Here is a 22,539-nt window from a genome sequence, read left to right on the forward strand (position 1 = left end):
AATTTCTTACAATCTACTTGGAGATTGCGCAAGTAATTAAACCAATATACTAAAATTTACCAAGATATACAACAAAAGATAACAAAACCACCATATGCAGTTTTATTTTACCAAAGAATATGAATATCAATGATTCAGGAAAATAATATTATAGAATCTAACCTACAAACTGGCGATGCGTTTTCTTTCACTACATAAAATTCCAACAAAATAACAAGACTAGAAAACTTAACTTATAATGCACATATTCGGAGAGAAGGTGGCATCACTCACTATGCCACAGTCGACGACAGCTTCACACATTTACCTATGTCGGAATGTACAAGACCCCATTCCCCCGACTCCCAATAGCTTAGATTCTTGTTGAGTTCCACCCCAACAAAAAAAAAGTCCAAGTCTAAATGCAGCACACTTCACTTTTCACTATTTCATCTACAATATGTTGAAATGATGCAACATGGTGCTCTTACAAAACCGTTTTTTTTCCTTCTATTTTCTTTTTCTCTCTTCTGTTTTCATAATATAAAAATCTATGTTACCTCAATCTCAGCCAAATGGGTTTCCACTGTGGGTACTGAAGTTACTGGAAGCAGGATGCGCTGCTGGGTGTAGTCCACCTGCCTGAGGATTTGGTTTAAGAGAAGCAAAAGCAGAGTCCTCGAGCACGAAATCAGGAAATCCTTGTGGCCTAGAATAGTTCGATCAGTTCCATGAGTATGACTGTCTAATTATGCGAGAGAGAAAAGATACATTCGTGATAATTTTTAATCGAAGCAATCGTAGGCTAAAACTGTATTACCTTGGTGCCATGCTGCCACCGGCTATTTCATGTCCCATGAATGCACCTGGTTCATAGACATCAGTAAGCACATACAAATATTATGCAACCGTGCTGTTGCAATAAACTTTACAGGAATATATATGATCGTTTACTTGTAGGATTTGCTGGTGCAAATGATGGCACTTGAGCACGCATTGAGGGTTGATATGGAGAGGCTCCATAGTTCGGAGTATGCAATATACCAGACGGGGCAGCAGTGTTTGGTAAAGCACCTTGTAAGGATGCCATTGATGGAAACTGCATCATAATCATAAATCAACTTTGCAATCAGCATGAGAATAAAACCAAACTTTCTCAACATACTGTTTTATTCTGTGCAGAAACTTAAAAAACATAAAAGGGAGGGCATATAATCTATTTGCCAAACTCATGTCAGGTGATTTTCCTCAAACAAATAAACAAGCGCTGACTAATATCGTTACTGAAACAGACAATAGAGAAAAATCATTCTAAGCCATGACAGTAAACTCACTGTTGATGCTTGTACTGGAGAAGGCTCGTTAACATCAAAAGGATTGGTTGATGTTGGCATTGACGGGTAATTTGCTACAGCCTTCAAACAAAAAAGTCAAAATGTCATGAGGTTAATGAACAATGATGTTGGCAAGAGTCAAATAGAACACACACTTCATACGCCTCCCTAAGTTCATCTAGTATTCCCAGTTCAAAATATAACAGTGGTCACTGAAACTCATTTAATAAGTTAAGTGTGCCCTCATCTTTTACAAGTAAATATTGCCAGCCAATGAGTATTTAACCATGAGTAAGTATATAAGCTTCAGTTCTATAAATGAACTGTTATTGTAGAAATTTAATTTATATTGTGCAAACACCAGTATGGAGTAACCTCCTACTAATTTGTGTACTTTAACCATGAGTAAGTATATAAGCTTCAGTTCTATAAATGAACTGTTATTGTAGAAATTTAATTTATATTGTGCAAACACCAGCATGGAGTAACCTCCTACTAATTTGTGTACTTTATTCTGTCTACAGCCATTAGCGCCATTGCATGAAATAAGGCTGGAAGCCTAGTTCAAAATAGTTAGGAGAATTCCATTTTTTTTTCTATCGAATAGGTATCAATCCATAACTGCAAAAGCATTCCTAACCTGCGAACATATGGAGTTTTGTGAATCCACATCATTTTTATGTCTAAACCAGTTATTAATTGTTAACTGGTCACCCTTTTCTGGGATTCGCCATTGCCTTTGTACTTGCATTATATTTTTTAAGTCATTAGAATTTATTTGTAGCTTATCGCAAGAACGAAAGAAAAAAAGAAAAAGGATAAAACTCGGAGTTTAGGTTACCATGGGCGTATTGTAATGCATTGGGACCCTGGCAACATAGGAGGCGCCAGGATACCACCCTGGAGCTGGAGATGGATTATAAGAGTAATTCATCGAAAATAGGTCCTCCGGGAGTGCATTTCTTCCACTATGTTTTGGATCAGATGTAGATTCTCCAGTAGCAGACGCAGGAGAAGAAGCCATTTCAGCTTGACCGATGGGTGCAATAGAAGCACCAGGAGGTCCATAGGAATTTTGCGTAGGTGGATTCCATGACTGTTGGAATTCCAGGAGTGATTAATTACTCCCTGAGAAACACAAAATATAGAAAGGAAGTACAATCTCAGGCACAGGGCGGCATACCTTGTTGAGTGAAGAACCACCAGAAAGAGGCTGTTGAATACCACCAGGGAACAGAGGTTGTTGTTGAGGATTCATCGTAGGCCACTGTCCTCCAGTGGGAGGAGCATTTATAGGTGCAGAGCCAAAGGGTGAAACAGAAGCACCACTAGTGGGAGTAACTGATGGTGGAGCATTATCTCCGAAGGATGGTCCAAACGATGAGCCTTGTATACCAGTGGAACTGAAAGAAGATGATGTTCCTGGAGGGGCAAAGGGACCAGATGAGGATGCTGGAACTGACAAACCAGAAAGTAGTGATTCCACAGAGTTCGAAGCTGGAGTAGTTGTTTTGACATCGGGCAGAGAATCAAAATTTGCCCAGTCATTACTGCTAGGTTGTTGGACAGTAACTATGGGAGGTGGTTCAGGAACGTCATCAAAATCAATAAATGAAGTCTCCACTTTTATCTCAGATGGATTCGCATCTGATGATGCCAAGCTACTGGAGGATGCAGTTCTCTGGAAGAAACATATTTGCAACTTATATTATTTATTTATTTAATGAGAATAGTTACTCAAGCATAGTGGTACCAAGGTCCCTAACTAACTAGCTTATTAAATAGATGCTGTTTTGCATGACAAAACATGTAAAACTATGAAACTTTTACAATGGAATTACAAGGTTTTGTTGCAGCAGCTGATAAGTGAGAAGATATGACCAATGAATATGCTCTGCTTCATTGTCACTTTGGGGGGGGGGAGGGGGGGGGGAACAAAACACATCTTAAAAGAAAACTTCACACCTGCGTAGGTGGCCGACCATCATTTGGCTTCCCACCAGTGGCTTTCGGAGGTTCAATAACTCGAAGTGGAGATACGCTATCTCCTAATATATCTCTAACAGGACGAACCACAGGAGGACTGGATATGTCCGAATCCTTTCGATGATCAAGGGACCTAATTTCAAGCTTAGAGCCTTCGTCAGACCTCCTGCCATTTCCAAATCTATCCTCTCGTCTCCAATCATTAACTACTTCTCCGGCAGGACTTTTTCTAAAATCACCACTTCGCTTACTGTCTAGATCATATGCTGGACTTCTTCCACCCGAACTAGATCTATCACTATAGCGACGCTCAAAAGAATCATCATAAGGAGGACTCCGACTACCCTGATAGTTGTCTACCCTCCTATTTCCACTGAAATCATCAGTTTCTCCCTGCACAAAGGCAAACAATAACAATGTTGTGAACCATTTTTTTGAATCTGTGATACTCTGAGATGCCCTTTAAGATGGTTTATACAAGCATGTGCTACTTAGTAAGCAACTATCATAATAATGGAGACTTTATACTGAAAAGGGAAATAATATATACCATCTTTGCCCTTGGAGGTTTTTCCACATTCTTCTCCCCGGTAAATCTTCTGTCTACATAGACATGCTTGATGAAATCACGTAGTCTGTCTATATTGCTGGGAGGAAAACACATATATCAGAATATTCAAACCAACAAAAATAAACTAAAAGATTATCCAGTGTAGAATTCTATAGCATCATGTTTCTTAGTGTCACTGTTACCTGCCATCAGGGAGAGAATTACGCTGGGTATCCCATTCCTTCAAATAAATTTCTCTACCACTCTACCAGGAAAAAAGAATGATTGAGCATGAGTACTGAAACATGCTTGAACAAATGAAAGAAATGTGAGATCCTACAGGGAAACAGTTTCTAGTACCGCATTTCCTCCTCCTTGAAGTGCACTAACTTCTTGTGGAGTAAATTTAGCCATAGATACTGACTTCACTCTGTGCGTGAACTCCCGACTGAAAGTAGTTTGAAAAGCGATAAGTGAACAGAAACATCAATTCTTCAAATCCTAGAAGGTTGTTATGTAATACAATATGTAAAACAATCAATTCCTCTATTTTGAAAATGACAAGCACGATCTGGGACTGAAATAGAGATTGCAAGAGTAAATATTCATCCACAAAAACCTTCCCCGCAACTCAAAATGACTTACTGTATCCCACTGCAGGTTGTACAGACAAATGTCCAGAAGCTGGTACATGCATATTGGGGTCCCTAATAGGAAGCAATGAAACAGTTAGCCACATCTCTTGAAAAAACTTGTCATTTGAGCATGAAATAGCAGGCAAAGCAAAGTTGATAAATAAATATCTAAATTGCAAAACTAATCTCAAGCTTGTGAACTGTGAATTGTGATCATAAAATAAAACATGCTACAGAAACCATTAACATAGGAACGCATGTGTTCACTAATCTCAAGCACATGAAAAATGTTTAAAAATTAGTTCTAACATGCTATGGAGACTATGAACTTAGGGGATCATGAGTACCTTAAAAAAGCCATGCATTAACACTATCTTTTGGTTATAACCCCTACATTGAGCCTATGTGATACACGGTTACTTGATGATTGTATTAGTGGGTAATTATTTGAAGTTAGTGGGGGAGTTATTTGAAGTTAGTGGGGAGTTAATGGGTGGTTACATAGTTATTATTGTAGTAATAGTAATTATTATCTTTATTTCCTTAGTAGTATATATAGGTCCCTTAAGGTTTTAGAGATTATGAAATATTAAGTTTAGATTAAGGACGGTATTTTACCGTAGGGCCTCGTTAGAGGATTATTGTTGTTCATTTAAGTTTGTATTTCTATTTCCTATCATATTTCAGTTCGTGTGTATAACTTATCATGGCCGTCTTTCACTCCGTATCAAATGGTGCGGTGAACGTGGAATGCATGCGGCTCAACGGATCGGAGAAGGCGGTGGAAACCTTGCACACCAAGTCTGAAAAACTCACTACCCCGGCCTCTTGTTGGCAGACTGAATTTGATGCCCTTGTGCAGGAGCTTCTGCTTCGTTACTCGTCACCTTCCAAACCCCACAACATTTCCCAGCACAAGTCACAACCTCCGGCCGACCATCCAACCAACACGAGAACTCAGCCATCCTGCACACTGCGCCACAGCCTCCCATGCATTTATCCTACATCTCATTGCCAAACACATCAGCCCAGAACAAACCACAACTGCCTGTGCATCCATCTTCTGTCTCATTCCTAGACAAATCAGACCCCCGTTTAGCCAACCCCATGGTTCAGCCTCCTTTTTCTACACCAACAACAAAGCCTGTGGTGATTACTCCACCACCCCGAAGTCACACTTGTGGAGAGACTCCGCCCACATCTACACCTCCAGATGGGAATGCATTGCTTCGGTCGGTGCAGGCTATCATCGAGCGCATTCTGCGACGTCTTGACGCACAGATTTCTGCACCTGCATTCACGCCCCTACCTTTGCCCATTGAGATTTCAATAGACGAGACAGCGAGCGTCCCTGAAACCCTGTTGTCTCCTGATATGGCACCAACATCTCTGTTCCAGTCCAGCCCTTCGCCACCACCAGTACCATAGTTTACGACAGCCCTTGTGTCTTCCGACGTGGGGCCACCGCTTCTGCCCCTGTGCAGCACTCTGGCATCGCCACAAGCACATCCAGTAATCTTTTTAAGTGGAGTTGCAAAAGCCGTGAACGCGACAGAAGTAAAGAAGGTCTCAGGTCCAAAAGGGTTTACTAAACGTTCTGATGTGACATTCTCTCCAATCCACCTTCCTTTGGCTACGACTAGAGTTGACAAAACTCATAGCTTGTGGGATGTAGAGATTGGTGAAGAATCTCTTTTCCATGAAGGTCAAGACAGGAATATGCACGGATTATCTTTCCGTCCAAAAGGGTTTACTAAACGTTCTGATGTGACATTCTCTCCAATCCACCTTCCTTTGGCTACGACTAGAGTTGACAAAACTCATAGCTTGTGGGATGTAGAGATTGGTGAAGAATCTCTTTTCCATGAAGGTCAAGCCAGGAGTATGCACGGATTATCTTTCCCTCGTGACGGCTCCTTAGAAGGCTTTGTTTGGTTCGATGCACGGCCTTTAAATGTTCAGGGATTTTTCACATTTGTTCATGTCCTCAAGCTTGAGTATGAGCCGCCTCCTAATAAGAAATCATGTTTAGGTTTCAATCCCAACCTTGAGGACAAGGCTGTTTCCGCCGGGGAGTTATTAGTGGGTAATTACTTGAAGTTAGTGGGGGAGTTATTTGAAGTTAGTGGGGAGTTAATGGGTGATTACATAGTTATTATTGTAGTTAATAGTAATTATTATCTTTATTTCCTTAGTAGTATATATAGGTCCCTTAAGGTTTTAGAGATTATGAAATATTAAGTTTAGATTAAGGACGGTATTTTACCGTAGGGCCTTGTTAGAGGATTATCGTTGTTCATTTCAGTTTGTATTTCTATTTCCTATCATATTTCAGTTCGTGTGTATAACTTATCATCGCCGTCTTTCACTCCGTATCACTATGTTAAAGAAGTTTTGCTGAAATCCTAATAAACACAGTTTTGCGACCACTCCTAGTAACAGAGTTTGATGATGAAATTAATAAAGTACTTCCATAACTGGCATTCAAGCATCCAATCATAAAAGAGGACTAATCTACCATGAATGAAAATTGATATCCATAAGTAGGACACCATTTCATTATCAATAATGCATTAACATCTAACTAAATATATTGAATCCATATAATCTATAAAACTGTCATGTGTCAGAATATTACTCAAACTCAAATCATGATATATCATGTAGAAAGAAAGCAGTGTTGTTAATTTGGCGTTCGGGTCGCCCGGGTCGCCGGGGTCGAGACCATCACCGCCCCAACATGGGTGGGTTGATCGAGATGCATGGGTCGCGCTGGGTCGGTTGGGTCGGCGGGGTCGAGCGTTTCGGAAGGGTCGAGCGTTTCGGCTACAGTGTTTTTGCGCTGTATTTTACAGAGATTGAAGGAAGATGATGGAGGAAGATGATGGAGAAGAGAGAGGAGAGAGGAGAGAGGAAAGAGGAGTATAATTATGAGTCATAACCTTGGGAATAGAGTTCATCATTTGTCACTATTCATTTGTTTAGTGGGATTAGGAAAATATTAAAAATTGACATAGTTTATCTCACTTTTTTAGGCAGCAATAAATATTATTTTACCAAATTTTTTATTAGTTAAACTAAATCCAATATATTTACATGGATATATTGTCAATCCAAACAAGGAGTATTATTTAATGGTGGAAAATGAGTAGTACTAATAAAGAAGACATTGAGAATTTTTCTGCTTGAGTGCGTTTAAGTCACTAATAGTCTATATTATTTTAGGAATAAATTAATATGTGTTCTTCTACTATATAAACGTTTCGAGATTCAAATTGTACTATTTAAAGTTTTATTATTTTATTTGTATAATAATCTATTGTATTAATCAAATTATTTATTAATTTTTTTGTAATTATTCGTCTCATATTTTATATAGGTTTGTCTACTAATACATATTCATTTATTTTTTACTAATTTTTAAAAGAGATTTCACATTCCACTCCTATTTTATTATAAGTTAATACTACATACAAAATGACGCACATTTCATAACTTTTTTCTTTTGACATTTTCAGACAATGGTTTCAATTATTTATTTTGTGTTATACTTATGACTTATGAATTGTTTTGATATTTCTATTTTCCACTTTATCTCTATTTACATGAATTACGTCTACATTTATATTATTTGATATATTATAAACATTAGAGTAATATATTTATTTGATTTAATATTAAAAGGCAAAAAAATTAGCCTAGATTAGTGGGTCTCTCGACCCAGACGACTCGTCGACCCGCGACCCGAATTTTCACCTTATCGACCCGGTGCGACCCTCGACCCTAACAACACTGAAAGAAAGTTACACTACTGCCTCAATTACAGATCTTGAACTGTAAAAATGAGAAAATTCCATGCTTAACATTGTTGAGGTTAAGGCCTACATAAATTGTGCAAGATACTTGATGTTCATGACCCAAGGCACCCTCCTGTGAGCATGCATTTTGGTTTCAGATAAAGAGTTGCTAGTATTTTATCATAAAGAAATTTTTTATATCAGCAGCCAAAATTAATCAGTTGACCTTTTATGCAAGACACTCAAACAACATACTGAACTTAAGTAGATATGTTTATGTGATTTATTCAGCTCTTGATAGCAATGCCTGAGTTTTAATTCAACTAAATAAGCTGGCAATCTCTTTTCTGTTATTTGTTAACTCCAGGAACAATTCACAAAAGCAACTTTAAATCACTGCAAATAGATTTCACGTTCAAATGTTCGGACATTTTTTCTCTTCCCTTTATGTGGTACAGTAATTTCTTTAATTTTAGATTGAAATACTGGTATAAGTTAATTTGCAAATTGCATATGTTTCAGGTGGATTCAAGAAAACAAGAGGATCAACCATAACTGCATCGCTGGTAATCAACATGATGATATGAATCTTAGTTCCTTAAGGTTCTGTTCCTGACATGAATATTAAATAGGAATATATTCTGAAGTTAGCTTGGGAAACGGGAGTGATAATCATATCCAATCCTCTTTAGTTAGACACACATTGAGATAAGAAGTTGAAACTTTCTAAAATATAGGGGACACTCAAGTAGATTAATCATTAATGTCATGGTTTAACTGTCTACTGTGTTCATATGATACATAGTTGTAGATGATTACAGGTTTTTAAACTACGACTAGAATGACAAGACCCTGCCTTATAAGCAAATAACCAAGTTTAATGAAATTAATTAACAGATACAACACTACTATCCAGGTACAGTTTTTGGAACTGGTGACATACTTTAACACCATTACAAAGGATAAATCATCAATATTTCTGGATACGGTGAAGTCCCTTTTTAACAAGGTATGTTGACAGCAATGCATATTTTGCATTAGTCTGCAAACCCCAAAGACAAGAGAATACCAGCCTATTTTATTGATCAATGCGGACATCACATTTCCAATAATTAAGCATTGTATGTTCAGATAAAAGTTCAATTCTTGAACTTCAAACATCATGCTAGAAGAGCTCACATGACAAACTTCCAAGTTCCCTTATTACCATTGCAGTTAGCCCTATACTATGAAACTTGAGATTAAGCTCTACGGTTCCCCAATTCCTAATGCACCATTATGAAAGTGATCCAAATAATTCTGACTAAGTGATGCACCATATTATCAGGTGTTATTCAATAGTTGGAGCATATAAGGCCATGACAACCAATAATGGCAATTTATTCAACAAAGCAGCAATCAGGAAGGAGTATAGCATAATACCAAGCTGTTGCAGTTAATACACCGGCGATTATCGGGAAGCTTAAGAAGATTCCTTATAATTTTCTCATTCTTCTCGTCCTCCTTCCGGTTTGCCATTTCAATACGAATAGAATAAACCTCAGCACTTTTTCCCCCAATACCGTTCACTGCATAAATGCAACTACGCGATCAGCCCAAACCGAAAACCACCAAAAAAATCGATAACTAGACACAGAAACTTCAAACTCTGACACGATCAGATCTGGGAAATTGAAGTATTCAAAGTTGAATTGCCGGCAAAAAAAACTGAACAGCGGCAAAATCGAGAGCCTGCAACTTATGTTTACTTAATAGCACTAATAATCTAATCGAAGCAGAAGAAATGGATGGGCGAACCTGATCGGTGAAGCGCAATTTAAAAAATCAGTGAAGGAGGAGAGGACGGATCTCGCGTCTGTCCAAATACAGCTCAACTTTACCAAAGAGTAGAGAGAGAGAGAGCGCCGTTTTGCTGTAGAAAACGTAGGAAAAAACGTCGAACGTGAGGAGAGAGAAAATATTAATTGCGAGGCAGCCCACTCCAGACATAGAGAGGCTGCTCCGCGTTTTGACTGCGAGAAAACTCAGGTCTAACTTGACTGCTCAGCTCGGCTAGTGCTGTCACTTTTGTTGCACTACCTAATCCTATTGTAAAATTATTTCAAAATTATACAGTAAACTAATTCTACTTCATTGATTTAATTGTTTTTAGGGTTATTCATTTTGTTTCCTTGGTAGAGCATTGTATACTTTTAATCATTTTTTATTTTATCTCTTAATTAAGAGATAATACCTACAAGGCTGACAATCTATTTCATATTGAATTTCACTATTTTATTTATTCTTTATTTTATTTTTTCCAATCCAATTTAATTTCAAGTATATAAAATTCTATATATAATATATAAGTATTTTTAACTGAGACATTGTCCTTTAATTTCACAGTATCAATCTATCGCGGTTCCAAATAAATAAGATTTTATATATTTTTTTTAATAGAGACAATGTTCTTTAATTTCAGAGTACATAATCTATCATGAACGTACACAAACTTAAATATTACTAAATTTATGAAAGAGAAATAAATTTTTATAAAAATAAAACGAATACAAAATAAGCCCGAACCCTTAAAGAAATATGAAAATTTAGCTCTACAAATTCAGTCGATATAATACAAAAGACCAGAAAAAACTAATAAATTTAAGTCGAATCTAATCCAACTACCAGTACAATATATAATCAGAAATTCAATATATAATTTTTATAATTATTTAATATAATAGATAAAAAAGATATATAAATTTTTAAAAAAAAATATTTATCAACCAATGAGATTGTGTCATTTGATACATTGATTTATTTATTGACCATTGGTTTGTGGAGTAGCATCTTATTAATCACATCATCAATAACACTCCTTCACGTTTTTTTTCACACTCAATTCCATTAACTTATCACACTCACATTTTATTTAACACTCAATTTCATTAACTTATCACACTCATATTTTATCATAAAACTAATACTCTCTCTGTCCTCGAGTATGAACTTTGGGTTCGACACGAGTTTTAATGCATTATTAGTAAAGTAAGAGAGAGAGATAGAGAAATTTTTTAAATATTGTTAGTGGGTAATGAGTCTCACCTCATTAGAGAGAAGAGAGTTTTCTAAAATGGGAATGTTCATACTCTTTGTGACGGGCGAAAAAGTAAATAATGCATATTCTTCAGGGACATAGGGAGTATATAAAAGCAGGACTTACATTTGACTAACCTTTTTAATCCACTTTTCACTATATTTCTTAAACTCGAGCTGAGTCAAATAGACACAATTAATCGTGGATGGAGTGAGTATTAAATAAAAATCTACTCCTCGCTTCCAGCATCAACTATGAAATTAGACCAAATCCACCCAAACCAATAGGAAAAATAATGTGCGAGAGAAAATAGATATAAAATTTGTAAAAATAGTGTAAAATGAGCGAAAATACATGATCTTATTCTTTGGTCATTTTCCTTAGAGCACCCGCAACGCGGGCCGTTCCGCTGAAACGACTTCGCAGCGGAACGCGTTGCGGTGCATGGTGTCGTCGAGGAGCCGTTCCCAAGCCGTGCGGGTGCCGACGGCACGACCCGCGGCACGGTCCGTGCCGCCACGCGCTTCGGCGACGTGGCTCTCCCCGCGTCGTGCGTGACGCCCACTCGCCGGCCCGTGAGTGGGCGACGTCACGTGCTGACGCAATAATTATTTTTAAAAAAAATCGATTTAATAAAAAAAATTAACGGTAATATTACCGTTTTTTATTTTTTTTTTATTTTTATTCTTATTTTCTTATTCTATAAATACTCCTAATTCATCCTCATTTCACACACAACTACACATCTATTCTTCCTAAATCAACTTCATTTCCTCTCCAATTTTCATATTCAATCTCTTCACAAAATGTCCGGCGACGGCAACTAAGGCGGTGGCGGCTCCGGTGGGTGGGATCTCAACGCGTTCGGCGATTGGGAGGCCATGTACAACACACTTGGTGGTTCCAGTTCGTCGACGCCGGGCACCCAAGGGTCGGCGACGCCTGGTGGGTACCAACCACCCACTTTCGATGTGGATGCATACGCTCGACCCGCCGCCTCGCGGCCTTCTCAGGGATTGTCCCAGATTCGGGAGGATATCCCCGTTGCACCCACCCAGGGAGGAGGCCGAGGCGGTGGAAGCTCCAGGGCTGCGTCTGAGGCGGCCAAGGAGGAGGAGGAACAAGAGGATGAACCGGAGGATCTGGGCCGGCATCCGTACAACAATGAAGAAACAAAGGCGGTGTACAACGCCTGGCTCACCGTCTCGTACGATCCCATCGTCGGGAATCAACAAGCCGCCAAGTGCTTCTGGGAAAAGGTCTGTGATGTCTACCACCAGACTAAGCCGAAAGGGGCCCGGAAGCGGAAATATACAATGCTCCGTGCTCACTTTCGCCGAGTCGACGTACAGGTCAAAAAATTCTGCGGCATCTACTCGGCCGAAGCGGCGCAATACCAAAGCGGAGCTTCGGGCGCCGACATTCTGAGGGCGGCTTTGCGCGCCTTCCACCAGGACACCGGTCTATAGTTCAAATTTGTTGATATTTGGCAGCTCGTCAAGGACGAGGAAAGGTGGGCCGGTGGTGTCCGCTCGAGCTCGGGCTCAACCTCAAAGCGCACGAAGCACACGGCGACCGACAACTACTCGTCTGGTGACACCGGTGAGGCCAGCGAGGGTGAACCGCAGGTGTTTGGGGGTACGGGGTATCCAACGCCCGACGAATACGGGGGATCCAGCCGTGGGCGCCGTCGGCCGCAAGGGACGAAGGTGGCGAAGGCGGCTAGAGCGAGGAAGGGCCGAGGCGAATCAAGCCAGCCGGCCTCAGGATCGGGCTCGCGGGGAGGCTCGGACACACTTATGGTGGCGTACATAACCGCCACAATGGCGGACACTTCCCGCTTCTCGTACGCCTAATTCACGGTCTGGTGGAACGGAATTGTGCATATGGCAGCACAACTTGGCCTTCCGACTCCCCCTAAACCTCGACCGCATCCGGAGGATGATTCGCCGGCGGAGTAGTTTTTTTATTTTCTCACGTTTAATTGTGTGTTTTTTATTGTGTTTTTTATATTTTTTTAGGATTTTAATTGTGTGTTTTTTATTTTTTTTAAGTTTAAGTTGTAATTTTTTTTAATGTTGTGTGTTTTTAATAAAGTGTGTTTGTTTTTTATTAAAGTGTGTTTTTTAATAAAATTGAGTTGGAAATAAAAAAAATGAAATTGAATGAATAGTAATTTAAGAAACGGTTAAGGAACGGAGGGTTGCAGGTTCCGTTCCTTAGTTAAGGAATGGAGTAAAAAAGTACAGTGGGGCCCGTAAATAGTAGTTTAAGGAACGGTTTAGGAACGGTATAGGAACAACGTTGTGGATGACCTTAAAGAAACGTAAAGACCGCATGTTGAATGATTTTATGAATGTGCCTGGTGAAATCTGACACGACTATTTTAATTTTTAAACTACATTCATATTTCATCCAACGTTGAGATGAGATATTAGAAAAAATATACTAGTACCTTAATTAGTCACAACATAATCAACCTATAAATATAGCTGTGGGATTAACAATTTTGTCATCGATCGATGCTCTCATTAATTCAAATGAAATCTGAAAAAAAAAGTAAAACAAAATTCTAGTAGAATAAAAGTAGAAGAAAAGAGCACTTCTTCAACTCCCTCCTAGTTAGGCATATGTCAAAATGGATATTGGGTATTGGATACCCGATATTTAAACCCGAAAAAGTCGGGTAATTGGATACCCAAAACCTGATTTTTCGGGTATTGGATCGGGATCGGGTAGTGAGAATTTTGGATGATCGGGTATCGGGTTACCCGATACTCAATCGGGTATACCCAAATTATCCGATTTATTTTTTTAAAATTAATAAATTATGTTTTTATTATAATTAAATATTATTTAATTTCTTAATTACATGTGGATGGATGAAAGATGTTAATATGTCAATTTCTTATTGTAGATGGATGAAAGATGTAATTTAATTTAATTTCTTATTGTGGATGGATGAAAGATGAAAAATGTAATTTAATTTCTTAATTACATGTGGATGGATGAAAGATGTTAATATGTAATTTAATTTCTTAACTAAAGATGTTAATATGTAATTTAATTTATTAATGTAATTTATTTTCTTATTGTGGATGGATGAAAGATGTTAATATGTTACTTGATGCGAAGCTTATTTCCTATTATTTACCCCGGATTTCATGTTAATTATAACTCACCAAGTCGTGCTTTGAGTGTAGTTTCGGGTGTTAGAAGCTGGAAGTTCGTCGGAAATGCATAGCTGAGATTCCAGAGAGTTCGCCCGGTCGGGCGTTTTGATGTTGCTAAACGCCCGATCGGGCGTTTCCATTTTGTGCATGCGGAGTCCAGAAAGTTCGCCCGGTCGGGCGTTCTGATTTCAACTAAACGCCCGGTCGGGCGTCTCCCGCGAAGCCATGCAGAAGCATATCGCCCGGTCGGGCGATTGGTCCTTCTAATTTTGCCCGGTCGGGCGTTCGGAGTCTCGAACAACTCCAGGCAGTTGCTCGGCAGTTTAGGATAAAAAGAAGAAAAGAAAATGAGAAGGAGAACGACAGATAGAGAGAAAAATAGAGAGAAAGGAGGAGAGGAAGAAGAGAAGGAAGGCATTCCGGCCATTATTCCGACCATCCATTCCCGAATCCCGACTCCACTCGACGAGAGCATCACACCTATGGTTTTATTTCTACATTTTACCATGTGTATAGGCTAGGCTCTCTTTGTTGCTCCCAGTTGTAATCTAGGCTTGTGTATTTGTTTTAACACCTTGAATCGTATGTTTGATACCAACATTGTGTTTGATAATTAAAATGCTACGTTTTTGGCTAATGATGTAGTGTTGTTAAATCTTAACTATTGTCTCTTTAACATAGCTTAGGATTGATCGTTTGTTGGTATGCTTTCGATTTAGAACTGTTCAGGGGATAAATTGATAGTGGATTAGGTAAGTGATTATAGTAGACGACATTTATTCCCGCGCATCCGCAGGAATTAAATGTCGTTGAAAGTTGGTTCATGGAATAAGTGTTCAGCTGACTGTGAACTATACGTCGTAGACATGTTCAGTGCACGCGATTAGGTTGATAATTATAATCCCGTCGTATGTTTCGTTGTAAATGGTGTAAAACAACGCAAGCTTAGTGAGCAACTTGGAGTGACTTGTCTTTCTCGTATTAAAAATCTCGTTTCAGTAGTTTAAGTTAGTTAACCATCTCAAAATCAAAATAAAATATTTTTATGCTTTGTGTAGTCTTATTAAGCGTAAGCAATCTCGCCTCCCTGTGGATCGACACTTGAAATACTACTACGATACTGTATTCTTGCAGTAGTGTAGTATTATTAGAGTTAAAATAATTAAACTTGATAATCTTTATGCTTTGATTAAGAACTCTAAAATATCACATCAAGTTTTGGCGCCGTTGCCGGGGAGGCAATAGCTTGTTTATGCTTAAGTGTTTTAGTTTTTATTTCGTTTTGTTTGATTTTTCTTTTTGAGTTTTTTTTTAGGTACATTGTTCGTGTTCTACGGTGTGATAGCCATCTACCACGTTCGGACTTGAAGACGAAGGAGTGTATTATTTTAGGTAATTTTTACCTAACTCTTAGTTTAGTTTTAGGTAGTTTTGTTTGCACACTAGCACACACGTTTTATAGGACTTACCCCGAAGTTGTCGAGAGGTCTCGCTTTCGGTAATTAGGAAATATTTTATGCTTGTGCTTGGTGTATTTTCTGTTGTGTAGGTAAAAATAAAAAATAAAAATAAAAAAAGTGAATGCACACGCGATCACAGGGTACACCACCGTTTGGGTTGCTCTGTTATCAAAGAAGAAGAGTTAGAGGATCGCCTACTGAAATCTTCCCGGACTATCCGAGTCCAATCAGAGGCAACTTGTTCAGCGAGCCGAGTACAGAAAGAGATTCAGAATCAGAAAGTGAGATGGCAGATAATAATGAGATACCACCACCTGTTGTGAGGTTTGGCGATACACTGAGATCGGGAATTGAGTACCCCGGAGAGTTTGCTTATGCGAACAACAACATCAACATTCCACCTCACTATATTAGTTTGGTGAATGGGGGGAATCTTTTCCATGGACGGGATGATGAGGACCCGGTGAGCCACCTCAATGCCTTCTACGAGTTGACGAACTCTCACAGACCCCCGAATGTGGAACACAATCTAATCAAGAGGGTCTTATTCCCATTCTCTCTGAGGGAGAAAGCAAGAGCTTGGTATGACTCTATCCCGGGCTACAACATAGCAACGTTCCAAGAGTTGAAGACGTTGTTCCTCTTGGAATACAATTCTCCTATGAAGATTGAGAAGTTGAGAGAGGAGATCACCTCTTTCCGACAAAAGTATGACGAGTCCTTCGCGGAAGCATGGAAGAGATTCACGGAATTGATAAGGAAATGCCCAAGTCACGGACTAGCTCCGGGGCATGACCTTTTGAAATTCTACAAGGGACTCAACAGTGAAGGCACGGGATTGGTGACTGCAGGTTCGAATGGGAACCTAGATGATCTAACTCACGATGAGGTGAGGGCTTTGTTTCAAAGGCTGGCCAACAATCAACGGAATTGGCACAATCCAAGGCGAGGGGCTGATAGAGCGGGAGATACATTTGGTGCTACCAAGGATGCGGAAAGAGTGACCGCAATTGAGGCTCAACTGGCGGACATTAGCACTCAAATGTCGTCGATGACAAAGGCAGTTAAATCTCTTCAACTGACTCCTCAACCCCAAGCTGTGACGGTGATGAGATGTGGGTTGTGCCAAGGCGGGCATCATACTGATCAGTGCCCAAGTCTTCAAGGACCACCTGTGGAAGATGTGAACTATATTGGCAACAATCGCCAAGAGTTCAATCAAGGCAACCAATACAACAATCAGCAAAATTGGAGACCTCAACAAACGGGATGGAATCAGGCTGGTCCTAGCAACAACTCGGGAAATCAATGGAGGAACAACACTCAACCGCCGGGTTATGAGAAGAAGCCAACCGTCGAGGATCAGTTGGGGCAGATTCTCTCTTTCATGACTAAGAGTCAAAAGGAGAACGAAAATTTCAAGGAAAGGACGGTGGAAAAGTTTGGGCAGATGGATGCGACAATGAGGAATCTTGAGACGCAGATAGGGCAGCTTGCCACGGCATCACACACGAGGATTCCTAACACCATCCCGAGCAATACCGTACCTAATCCGAGAGGCAATGAACAGTGTAAGGCAGTGGTCTTGAGAAGTGGTCGTGAGTTGGATTCGACACCATCAATGGACGGCCAAGGTACTTCCGGCATCTCACACGCAGGGGCGGATGAGATGTTAGGCTTGCATTCCTCGCACGCAGGGGCGGACGAGGCATGTAAGGGAAGTCCCGCGTTGGTGCAGGGTGCCCAACATGGTCAAGAACAGGCTGCATCCGGCAGCAAGGAAAATGGTGTAGAAGCCGAGTTAAGTGAGAAGTTTTTGGCAGAAAAGAAGGGAAAGCAGAAAGTAGAGATGGGATCAAATGGACAGCTGATGACAAGTCCGGCATTAGACCCGAAAAGCAAGTTCAACTTCCCTGATCACATTCCTCCTCCACCATATCCACCGAAGAGGAAGAAGAGAGCTCCAAAGGAGAAAAGCTTCGAGTGGATGATGAACGTGATTCGAAAAGTGAATGTGGATGTATCGTTGGTGGACCTCTTCACTAATTTCCCCAAGTTCTCCAAGTTCTTTAAGGACATGATGGCAAACAAGGAGAAACTTCAAGACGAGGGAATAGTGGCATTGAGCATGAATTGCTCACAATTGATTTCGGGAATGATGCCCATGAAGAAGAGGGATCCGGGAAGTTGTGTGATTCCTTGTGAGATAGGCAACACAATTTTCACCAAATGTCTATTGGATCAAGGATCGGGGATCTCACTGATGGCATTGAAAACAGCACGTGCCATTGGACTGGAGAACAGAATGGAGCCCATCGACATTGCTCTACAACTGGCTGATCATTCCATTGTGAAGCCCACTGGAATAGTAGAGGATGTCTTGGTCAAGGTAGACAAGTTCGTCATCCCCGTTGATTTCATAGTATTGGATATGCCCGAGGACAAAGAGGTGCCAATTCTGTTTGGCAGACCGTTTCTTGCCACAGGGGACGTGTTGCTAGGAGCAAAGGACAACTCGGTCACGTTTAGAATTAATGGTGAGCAAGTGACCATTAATGTGGAGAAAGCGATGAAGCATCCTAGTGATGCAAAAGCGTGCTTTAGAGTTGATGTCCTCGACAAGTGTATCTTTGACAAAATGCGTTGCTCGGCAAGTATAGAAGGAAGCGTTTATGATAAGGGGAGCTTGGAAAGAGACTTTGGTTCGACAATTAAAGTTGATTTTCATTTTGATGAAAGTGAGGATGCTCAAATTGATCAACCAAGTCTAGAGAATGAATGTGTGGTGGATACTTTCGTGGCGGATGTGCAGCCCTCAATTGAAGTACCACCAAAGCTAGAATTGAAGCCACTCCCGACAAATCTGAAATACGCATTCCTTGGTGAGGATGAATCTTTACCGGTTGTGATATCGGCGATGTTGAATGATGAAGAGGAATTGAAGTTGATAGAGCTACTGAAGTCACACAAGAAAGCTCTAGGCTGGTCCATTGCCGACATCAAAGGAATTAGCCCCGCAATATGCATGCATAAAATCTTGATGGAAGATGGAGCTAAGCCGGTAAGAGAGAGACAAAGGAGGTTGAACCCACTTATGCAGGAAGTGGTTGAAAAAGAAGTGAAGAAATTGCTGAAATATGGGATGATCTATCCCATTTCCGATAGTGAGTGGGTTAGCCCGGTACAATGTGTACCAAAGAAAGGGGGAATAACCGTGACCGTCAATGAGAAGAATGAGGTTTTGGCAACTCGATTGGTGAACTCATGGAGAGTTTGCATGGATTATAGAAAGTTGAATACGGCGACGAGAAAAGATCACTTCCCGTTGCCATTTCTGGATCAGTTGCTCGATAGGATTGCGGGTTATTCCCATTATTGCTTTCTAGATGGATATTCGGGGTACAATCAGATTGCAATTGCCCCGGAAGATCAAGAAAAGACGACATTCACATGTCCTATTGGAACTTATGCCTTCCGTCGGATGCCTTTTGGTTTGTGTAATGCACCGGCTACATTCCAACGTTGCATGATGGCAATTTTTTCTGATATGAATGAAGACATCATGGAGATCTTCATGGATGATTTCTCCGTCTTTGGATCCTCATTTGACTTTTGCTTAGAAAACTTGAGACGGGTCCTACAAAGATGTGAAGAATCAAATCTCGTGCTCAATTGGGAAAAGTGTCAGTTCATGGTCAAGGAAGGCATAGTGTTGGGACACAAGGTGTCAGAGTTGGGGTTGGAGATGGATAAGGCGAAGATTGATGTGATCTCAAAGTTACCTCCCCCAACGAATGTGAAGGGCATCCGTAGTTTCCTTGGACATGCGGGATTCTACCGACGTTTTATAAAGGATTTTTCAAAGATTGCAAAGCCACTTTGCAACTTGCTTGAAAAGGATGCCAAGTTCGTCTTTGATGGGAAATGCCTTGAGGCATTTGAATTGCTGAAGAAAAAGCTAGTCGAAGCTCCTATTATTATCACACCCGACTGGTCAAAGCCGTTTGAGCTGATGTGTGATGCTTCGGACTATGCTGTGGGGGCCGTTCTAGGCCAAAGGAGAGACAAGGTTCTACACGCTGTCTACTATGCTAGCAAAGTACTCAACGAAGCTCAACTGAATTACACCACGACAGAGAAGGAAATGCTAGCAGTAGTGTATGCTTTTGAGAAGTTTCGTGCTTACTTACTTGGCACGAAGGTGGTAGTGTTTACGGATCATTCGGCTATCAAGTACTTGATGAACAAGAAAGATGCAAAGCCTCGGTTGGTGAGGTGGATCCTTTTACTACAAGAGTTTGATGTGGAAATCAAAGACAAAAAGGGGACCGAGAATTTGGTAGCCGATCATCTGTCTAGATTAGAGGGATTGGAAGAGACGGAAGATGAAAGAAAGAAAAGGATAAATGAGAAATTTCCCGACGAGCAAGTGTTGCAAGTGGAGGCTCGGGAAACATATGTGCCGTGGTTTGCCAATTTGGCAAACTACCTTGTCACGGGCATTATACCAGAAGGGTTGTCATCTAACCAAAAGAAGAAGTTTTTGAGTGACACCCGCACATATGTTTGGGAAGATCCGTTTCTCTTCCGGATTTGTAGTGATGGAGTGATTCGAAGGTGCGTTGGAGAGCATGAGCACCTTCAGATTTTGTCTGCATGCCATGATTCGTTGTATGGCGGCCACTTTGGAGCACGACGAACTGCTTTTAAAGTGCTTCAGTCCGGATTCTTTTGGCCATCGATCTTCAAGGATGCAAAAGCCTATGTAGAACGATGTGACAGTTGCCAAAGAGCCGGCAATATCTCGTGGAGGAATGAAATGCCGATGAATAATATTCACGAGGTAGAACTTTTCGATGTTTGGGGAATAGACTTCATGGGACCGTTTCCCAAGTCTAATGGGCAGCAATACATTCTCGTTGCTGTCGACTACGTATCTAAGTGGGTAGAGGCAGTGGCCTCGGCAACCAATGATGCCAAAGTGGTGTTGAAATTTATCAAGAATCACATCTTTAACCGCTTTGGGACACCACGAGCCATTATCAGTGATGGAGGAACTCATTTTTGCAACAAATTGTTTGAAAACCTCCTAGGAAAGTATGGTGTCCAACACAAGGTTGCTACCCCTTATCATCCCCAAACAAGTGGTCAAGTTGAAGTCTCCAATCGTGAGATAAAGCGGGTGCTTGAGAAAGTTGTAAGGCCGTCTCGGAAGGATTGGGCTCAAAAGCTAGATGATGCTTTGTGGGCCTATCGAACGGCGTATAAGACCCCGATTGGAACTTCACCATACAAATTGGTATTTGGGAAGGCTTGCCATTTGCCGGTAGAGCTTGAGCATAAAGCTTTTTGGGCTTTGCAAAAGCTTAATTTGGATTATGATGCTGCAGCCGAGAAGAGGATGTGCGATATGAATGAGATGGATGAGTTTAGGCTTCATGCATATGAGAGCGTTGATCTCTACAAAGAGCGTGCTAAGAGGGTACATGATGCAGCCATTAAGCCTCGTCAATTCCATGAGGGACAACTGGTCCTTTTGTACAACTCTCGGCTTAGACTGTTTCCGGGCAAGCTCAAGTCAAGATGGTGGGGTCCCTATGTGGTGCACAAGGTATACCCCTATGGTGCTGTGGATGTTCGGGATCAGAAGAATGGTAGCATTTGGAAGGTGAATGGCCAACGCTTGAAGGCCTATGTTGGAGTTGAAAGTGGCACGGAGACAGAAGAGGTGGTCATACTAGAGAATCCGAAAGTGTAGACCAAAGATGAAGAAGGTCGAGCCAACGACTATAAACAAAGGCGCTGATTGGGAGGCAACCCAAGTGTTTATCTTTCTTTTATCTTTTGGTTTCATATGTTGGAGGTTTTGTTTGCTCAATTCTTTCCTCCAACATTTATTTTGAATTGAGTGTTCTTTTTGTAGTTTTTGTTTTTTTTTGTAGGAGCAACTGGGAGTTAGGATTGGAGCTTAGGAGGAAGCACACCTGCAAAGGATTTTTACACCCACCCTCCCACCCGAATGCACTATGGACGTCATGCCAAGTTTGGGGGAGTTTCCTTTCCCTTTACTTTATTTGTCTTCTTTGCATGCATTGAGGACAATGATGCATTCAAGTTTGGGGGGTTATGATTGATTTGTGATGTATGTTTTTTGGGTGTTTTGCGTGATAAAGATGTTTTGAATCTATGTAGTTGACGGGTGCATGCTTTATCTTCGGCTTTCTGGTTGGGAAATCTTGCTTAATTTTACTTGAACTTTGAAGCCTAGGATGAATAGAATGGGTGCATGGATCTTTGTGAAAAAGCATGTCGTGATAACATCCGATTTCTTGAGTTGAGGAGAGTATGAAAATCGCATGACTTGTGGAAATTATGTTGGATTGATTTGCTTTATCGAGTGAAGTGCTTGCGTTCGTTTGTGTTAACGATTTGGGAGGATAAGGCACTAGGATGAACTCTATGGCCAAATGATCACATGCCTAGTCCATCACATGATCCCATAGAAGCCACCTTGAGCTTAATTCTCTTTTCTTTGTGTAAACACTTAGC

The 22,539-nt window shown here is 40.5% G+C and overlaps 2 protein-coding genes and 1 non-coding gene across 3 annotated transcripts; 1 reads left to right on the forward strand and 2 right to left on the reverse strand.

Moving 5' to 3' along the window:
• Positions 1 to 79: 79 nt before the first annotated feature.
• Positions 80 to 10,282, reverse strand: LOC121752208 (probable ADP-ribosylation factor GTPase-activating protein AGD14). The gene is made up of 13 exons (XM_042147151.1): positions 10,079 to 10,282; positions 9,704 to 9,849; positions 4,495 to 4,556; positions 4,210 to 4,297; positions 4,053 to 4,114; positions 3,850 to 3,946; positions 3,279 to 3,692; positions 2,497 to 2,994; positions 2,155 to 2,409; positions 1,314 to 1,394; positions 934 to 1,078; positions 800 to 845; positions 80 to 688 (listed from the first exon to the last, which is right to left on the reverse strand). Exons 2-13 carry the CDS (start codon positions 9,797 to 9,799, stop codon positions 547 to 549), a joined length of 1,986 nt encoding a protein of 661 aa, XP_042003085.1. The 5' UTR covers positions 9,800 to 9,849; positions 10,079 to 10,282; the 3' UTR covers positions 80 to 546.
• Positions 10,283 to 16,276: 5,994 nt separating this feature from the next.
• On the forward strand, positions 16,277 to 21,748 carry LOC121752711. The gene has a single exon (XM_042147811.1). The coding sequence runs from the start codon at positions 16,277 to 16,279 to the stop codon at positions 21,746 to 21,748; it is 5,472 nt and encodes a 1,823-aa protein (XP_042003745.1).
• Positions 16,664 to 16,770, reverse strand: LOC121753472. The gene has a single exon (XR_006040446.1). It is a non-coding gene; the product is annotated as a small nucleolar RNA R71 (small nucleolar RNA).
• Positions 21,749 to 22,539: the final 791 nt, after the last annotated feature.

Source organism: Salvia splendens, chromosome 10 (assembly GCF_004379255.2).
Source record: "Salvia splendens isolate huo1 chromosome 10, SspV2, whole genome shotgun sequence".
Classification (NCBI taxonomy): domain Eukaryota; kingdom Viridiplantae; phylum Streptophyta; class Magnoliopsida; order Lamiales; family Lamiaceae; genus Salvia; species Salvia splendens.

Excerpts from the sequence above, each read along its gene's own strand:
- LOC121752711 (XM_042147811.1), top strand. The coding sequence starts at position 16,277 with ATGGCAGATAATAATGAGATACCACCACCTGTTGTGAGGTTTGGCGAT.
- LOC121752208 (XM_042147151.1), bottom strand. The coding sequence starts at position 9,799 with ATGGCAAACCGGAAGGAGGACGAGAAGAATGAGAAAATTATAAGGAAT. Across the intron at positions 2,410-2,496 it reads GTGGTTCTTCACTCAACAAG|TCATGGAATCCACCTACGCA; the intron begins GTATGCCGCCCT and ends GAATTCCAACAG. Across the intron at positions 1,079-1,313 it reads CTCCAGTACAAGCATCAACA|TTTCCATCAATGGCATCCTT; the intron begins GTGAGTTTACTG and ends ATTATGATGCAG.